General features: G+C 37.1%; 1 protein-coding gene across 1 annotated transcript; it reads right to left on the bottom strand.

The window, feature by feature from the left end:
• Positions 1-633: 633 nt before the first annotated feature.
• LOC149242076 (cyclin-U2-2-like) lies at positions 634-2097 on the bottom strand. The gene is made up of 3 exons (XM_089367627.1): positions 1441-2097; positions 1258-1308; positions 634-1117 (listed from the first exon to the last, which is right to left on the bottom strand). Exons 1-3 carry the CDS (start codon positions 1551-1553, stop codon positions 1069-1071), a joined length of 213 nt encoding a protein of 70 aa, XP_089223753.1. The 5' UTR covers positions 1554-2097; the 3' UTR covers positions 634-1068.
• Between the last annotated feature and the right edge of the window lie 3894 nt (positions 2098-5991).

Here is a 5991-nt window from a genome sequence, read left to right as displayed (position 1 = left end):
TGGGACAAGAGCTCTTCAAGAGTCTCTCAGAAGAATGACAACCTGTCAGGACGATGTCGAAGGATGTCGAGAAGAAGTTCAAGACCTTACCAATCTGATAGCTAAAGAAGTATGAATCTCTCATTGTCATTTCCAGCCCTCAGTAGGCTACAAAACAAGATTGAAATGATCCACCTGGAAGAGTCTAGATGCGATGGACAACATAGGACCTATTGCTTGCACCACCAGAAAATTGCTGCACCTGATTGGTATGTCTGAGTACATCCCTAAAAGGGCTGAGATTTGTGCCCTAACGCTTTCCTCATAAAAAATGATAGGCATCTCTGGTCTGGTTATGGGAAAAAAGAAGTGAGGGAGATTCTCAAGTTCCTGTAGAAGGTGACAGCACTTCCCTTCAATTGTGTAATAGATGGACATCATAAGAGGTAATTGTGACAGCACTTCCCTTCAATTGTGTAATGCTCATCATATTGTTACGAATTGGGTGACAGCCAAAATTATACAGCATAATTTTGTTGAACATGTTTAGCATGAGATTTTAGCACTTTGAAACCTAGTGAAACCAATCAACCAACTCTTTTAAAGACTTGGGGTGAACATGTAAGAAATGTGCAGGTGAACCATAGACCCTAATTCCGTTAGTTACTCTATCTGGAAAAATGAAAGATAATCAAGTACTAGTGGGCCTTATAGATGTTGACACATGGACGGAAAAATACAAGCCTAATAATCAAATAAGAACACAACTAAACACCTACAAACCTAGAAGAAAAATGAAAGATAATCAAGTCCCAGTGGACCTTATAGATGTTGACACATGGACGGAAAAATACAAGCCTAATAATCAAATAAGAACACAACTAAACACCTGACAAACCTTGATCACTTCTAGACCTTCCGGTAATCCAAACATGCTGGGAAAAGAAACATTTAAATACCTGATAGATAGAATACGAATTCTAGAAGATTGCCGGTCAAGGCCATTTTGTTCCCTTCTATTTCCATCGCTTGCCACAAAATCCTAGCACCATTCCAAAACACATCAGAAATAAGAATTCCATCTCCATTCTATTTATTTCTTCGCTGCTCACGCCTGCTACTGGCATAATACGAATTCCTATAATTTATGTTCACAAAATCAAAACCGATATTAAAATCTTGAGACTATGAAAATAATGGGATTTGTAAAACTGCTGAAAAACAGGAAATAGAGGAGGTAGATGGTAATTAAAGTATTGAATTCTATAATTCGCTTACAGTCTTTTGAGGAACATGACGGTGGTGATGAGCAGCCTGTTCCTATCATTTCTGTTCACAAAATCAAAACCGGTATTAAAATCTTGAGACTCATGAAAATAATAGAATTTATATAACTGCTGAAAAACAGGAAATAGAGAACGACGATGGTAATTAAAGTATTGTATTCGAGAATTCGCTTACAGGGCTTCGACGAACATGACGGTGGTGATGAGCAGCCTGTGGACATTCACAGACGTAATGCGGAATTGCGGATGGAATTGAATGAGGCCGTCGACGTAAGCATAGGTTGACATGCTTCAAAATGCCGTTCTATAGGGATGTCTGGCACCTGCCTCAGTCCTCTCCAGATGCCGCTCTATAGGGATGTCGCCGTCGACGTAAGCATAGGTTGACATACTTCAAAATGCCGGCTATAGGGATGTCTGGCACCTGCCTCTCCAGTCCTCTCCAGATGCCGCTCTATAGGGATGTCTGGCACCTGCCTCTGTAAAACCCCTTTTAGAGCAGCAGCATTGGTTTATTTACAAAGATATACAGAATGCTAAGGGTACTGCTCTGTTAGCGAAGCGAAGATGGTGGAGTTATAGACAACTCCAAGTACCGCTCTATAGGAATGTCTGGTACCTGCCTCTGTAAAATCCCTTTTAGAGCAGCAGCATTGGCTTATTTACAAGGATATACAGAATGCTAAGGGTACTGCTCTACTAGCGAAGATGGTAGAGTTATAGGCAACTCCTGCCCGAATCCCTTAAAGGCATAAGAGCCAAAGGTAGATGCATGTTTTAAGCAAGCGCACAACAAAAGCCAGACCTGTTCCAAATGCGCCAGATCACCAAAAAAACAGAATAAAAAACTTGTCAAATCTCGAATTTAACACTTACATCTAAAAAAGCATGTCATCCTTAAATCCCATCTTTTAAGTAAACATTAATATTTAATACAATCTTTTAATTAAAGATTAATATGTTGAATATATGGTATTTTTGTTTGATGATGCATGTTTTAAGCGTACGCCAAAAAGGCAATCCGGTTACAAATGTGCCGAAAAGACAAATCCGGTTAAAAAATGTGCCGAAAAAACAAAACTAGCAAGTTTGTCAAATCTGGAATTTAAAACTTACAGCCAAAAAAGCATGTCATCTTGTAATCCCATCTTTTAAGTAATTATTAATATTTTAATAGAATCTTTTAATATTTTGAATTTATGGTATTTCTGTTTGGTAGAGAGATATTTATATTTTAATACGTTCTAGTTAATATTTTGTATTTATGATCTTTTTATTGGATGGAAAGATCTTCGTAAAGTGTGTATTGGTTAGGGTTTATAATGGCTTAAAATTACTTTAAGTGTAAGTTTATTATAGAGATTGTATATAGTGGATATGAGGATTACAGTTGTTTTGGTATGTAATAAATCAATGAGCTTCAATCTATCTTAACTTTCAATCTATCCATTCAGCGATAGAGAGATCAAATTTCTCACTTGAGGTGCAAATCTTTTTTAAAGTGAAAAGAGATTTGATGATTTTATCCCACTTGGCGTTTGATAGGTCCAGAATTAAGATAGATCTAGGTTGGTTTAATTCTTATCCTTTAAATAGGTCACATTAGATAAGAATAGGGTTTAAAATACTATGGGAAAAACCATGGGTTGGAGAAAAAAAAAAATTTTGCTATAGACCGTTTGTTATGCCATAAAGAAATCATAATTAGTCAACCACAGGTATAGGTACCATAAGTAGGGTAAAAGGAACAATTTGTGCTCACACCAACAACTACTATGTCCTTGTGATGAATCATCAGTGCTCCTTTATGTTGGTTTTTCCTTGGCACTTCATAATTAGGTCTATGTCTTAAACACGATCACAAACACACTGAAATACCATGACTCTAAGCACTTTGCAAAGTGGAAATGTAATAGCAACAAATCAAAAAAGTACACAAATATTTACAAGCCTAAAACTTGTTTATATTACAACTTTAATACAACAAACATAGGGCTCCTGTAGTAGGGATCATGGCCCTTACAATTAGCATTGTTGAAGAAGCACTTGACACCAACCCTTTTAGTCCAATTGCGTTAAACACTTAGCGGGTCCCTTGCCACCTCTACCCACAGAAAATATTGTTGCTCCAATACCTCTGCCTTCTGTTGCTCACAAGATTTTTGCTCCTCCAAAACCCTTGCACACTTCAGCTCCAACAAACTCGGCCTTCTTACAATGACAATGTTCTTCCAAGGTCACTTTTCATAGGCTGCAAAAGTCTGGCTTCTCACAATGAATATGAACACCAAATCATTATACACTCAACCTCCAATCATCTGCCTTCACACAAAGGTCTTGTTTCTCCAAGAGTCATTGTACACAGGGCACACATACACCAGTAATCTCAGAGTGATTTGTCCTCATCAAATTCACTATACATAAGCCATGAAACATGTTTCCCTATCCCTCATTCACGGACAAACCTTCACGATATAAACTCTGCAACCATCATCATAGAAAACAATGTCTCTTACCTCTTTAATGCCTTTGCTCGTTCATGAAGATTCTTGGCCTTGTGCATGCAAATTTCAGAGGCTTCTTGACCCTCTTTAAGGCTCTTGTGGCAATCTCAGGATGTGCTCTAGCCTACAGCCACTTCAATACTCTAAAACTTTGCTTATACCTCACATATTAGCCCTTAACTCATGCACATGCCCTTGAGGGAACTTGACCCTCACTCCAGCACCTCCATTAGCCTCACACCCTCACTGTACAACAGAATTAGGGGTCTCAACCCTCCTTAATGCAACATAGGTCAAGCTAAGCCTTTTCACAAAGATATACCATAGCCTTATGCCCAGAACCATACACTTATAAAGCTTGACCAGCCCTCCTTAACTCTACCTGCACTAGAACACAAGAAAAAGTATACTCATCCTTCTTCTTTCACTCCAACTCGACTCCTTGAGGATCTTAATGAATCATGGATGCTTAGATATTCATTGGCATGGAAAGCTCATAGAATATATGAATTACACAGAGGCCAAAGATATAGGATATTAGCATGAAAGATATAAAAGAAGGATAATTTAGATAAACAATAACAGTGGTAGCATGCCCTGAGTCTAAGTCCAATATCTTAGTGGCATAAATACAATTAAAAAATAGTAGGTTAGAAAAATAAATGAGAAAAGACTGATGGATCCATCCTCAAGGTTTCAAGAAGTACCACATGGTATTTCCCCATGTCACTCGAATTAAAGGCAAGGTTAATAGAAATATTTTTCTATGACCACGAATATCATACTCTAAACCATCAGGAAAGGGAAAACCATTATACTTCGAAGGAACACTCTCATCTATGACAAGATAGAGACAATCTGCAATAGAGGTTCAAGTGTGTTTGTATTTATGGGCTTAATTTATTGCTACTTTATGGGGTATAAAAGATCTCATGAATGGATATGAGTAATGTTCATAATAAGAGTCACTAAAGAAAGGATAATGCTAGATTTATCTTTCTTAGGGGCCTAAACCATACAATGTGCATAAATATAGAACTCCAGGAACAATGTAAACATGTCCTTGAAATCAAAACTTGACACACACAGCATGTACCTCACTTAAATACATCTAAGTCCTTGTGCTCCTCTACTAATTTGAAAATTGAAGTGCACACATTCACACAGCCTCTCAGAGCACATATGCATACCAAACAATGTATCTACAGGCATACACACCTCCACCTCTCAGAACACACATGTACACCAAACAAATGATACATAAAGGTAGACAAATACAAATTGAACAACATCCACCAAACTAGATGAGGCTCATACAGACATAACATGGAGCTCCAAGTATACAAACCAAATGAGACTAAACATACCACAATGCAACATCCCTAAGAGGAGAGGAGGAGAGGCAAGGGAATGTCAATGCCACTGGGAATTTAAAAATGAAAGTAATCAAAAGAATCAAGATCCCTTGATTGTTTCAATACCCTTCAATGCCAATGCTGCTTTTGGCATTTGATAAGTACTACTAGCTATCTCTTCAAAACGACCAATTAATCTAATCAGAGATTGCCAATTTTGTTTCCAATAGAGGGATGGGATTGTAGTTTGTGAAAATATTCCTCTTCCAATGGAGGATGATGTAGCCAGAGTTATAGATAAACAATAAAACCACAATCTATGTTAGGTAAACAACAAAAACACAACCCACGCCATATAAGCTACACGTTCCACTTCATCTAAGTTAACATAGAATCCATCAATCCACTGTCATCTTGATATTAAAATTTAAATCAGAATCCACCAATCCATTATCATCTTGCCACTAAAATTTTAAAAATAAGCAATAAGATTTTAAAGAATAAGAGCCAAGGCCCTTTTTCCTTTCATAATGCATATCCCTAAAAGGGGGTAGGGAGCGCCTAAGAGAGTTGGGGTGAACAAAAAATAAAAGTTCATTTAATAGTTATATTCACAATATATTATCAACATCTATGTGAAAATTTGATAATAAATTTGGTGTTAATGGTTCTTGATGAATTAATCAAGAAATGCAACAAAATAAGATTCATGGATGTCATTATATGTTATGATTTTTATAATTTCAATTTTCCTCCTCATTTATTGTTGTGTCTTTTCTACAACATTGGGAAGAATTTGATTGCATCCCCACTCACAAATATCCTGCTTCCCCGCAATGCTTTTGTGGACTGTGATCAAAGATACAT

Source organism: Pinus tabuliformis, chromosome 8 (assembly GCF_031772625.1).
Source record: "Pinus tabuliformis cultivar Carrire ecotype Pingquan chromosome 8, CPIR1, whole genome shotgun sequence".
NCBI classification, from domain to species: Eukaryota; Viridiplantae; Streptophyta; class Pinopsida; order Pinales; family Pinaceae; genus Pinus; species Pinus tabuliformis.
This window is presented reverse-complemented; position numbering and strand designations above follow the sequence as displayed.

What these genes read in the sequence shown, in the direction of transcription:
- LOC149242076 (XM_089367627.1), bottom strand. Translation starts at nt 1,553, where the DNA reads ATGTCAACCTATGCTTACGTCGACGGCCTCATTCAATTCCATCCGCAA. An exon ending in GTCATGTTCGTCGAAGCCCT is followed by an intron (nt 1,309 to 1,440) that starts GTAAGCGAATTC and finishes TTTTGTGAACAG; the next exon opens with AAATGATAGGAACAGGCTGC. An exon ending in GTCATGTTCCTCAAAAGACT is followed by an intron (nt 1,118 to 1,257) that starts GTAAGCGAATTA and finishes CATAAATTATAG; the next exon opens with GAATTCGTATTATGCCAGTA.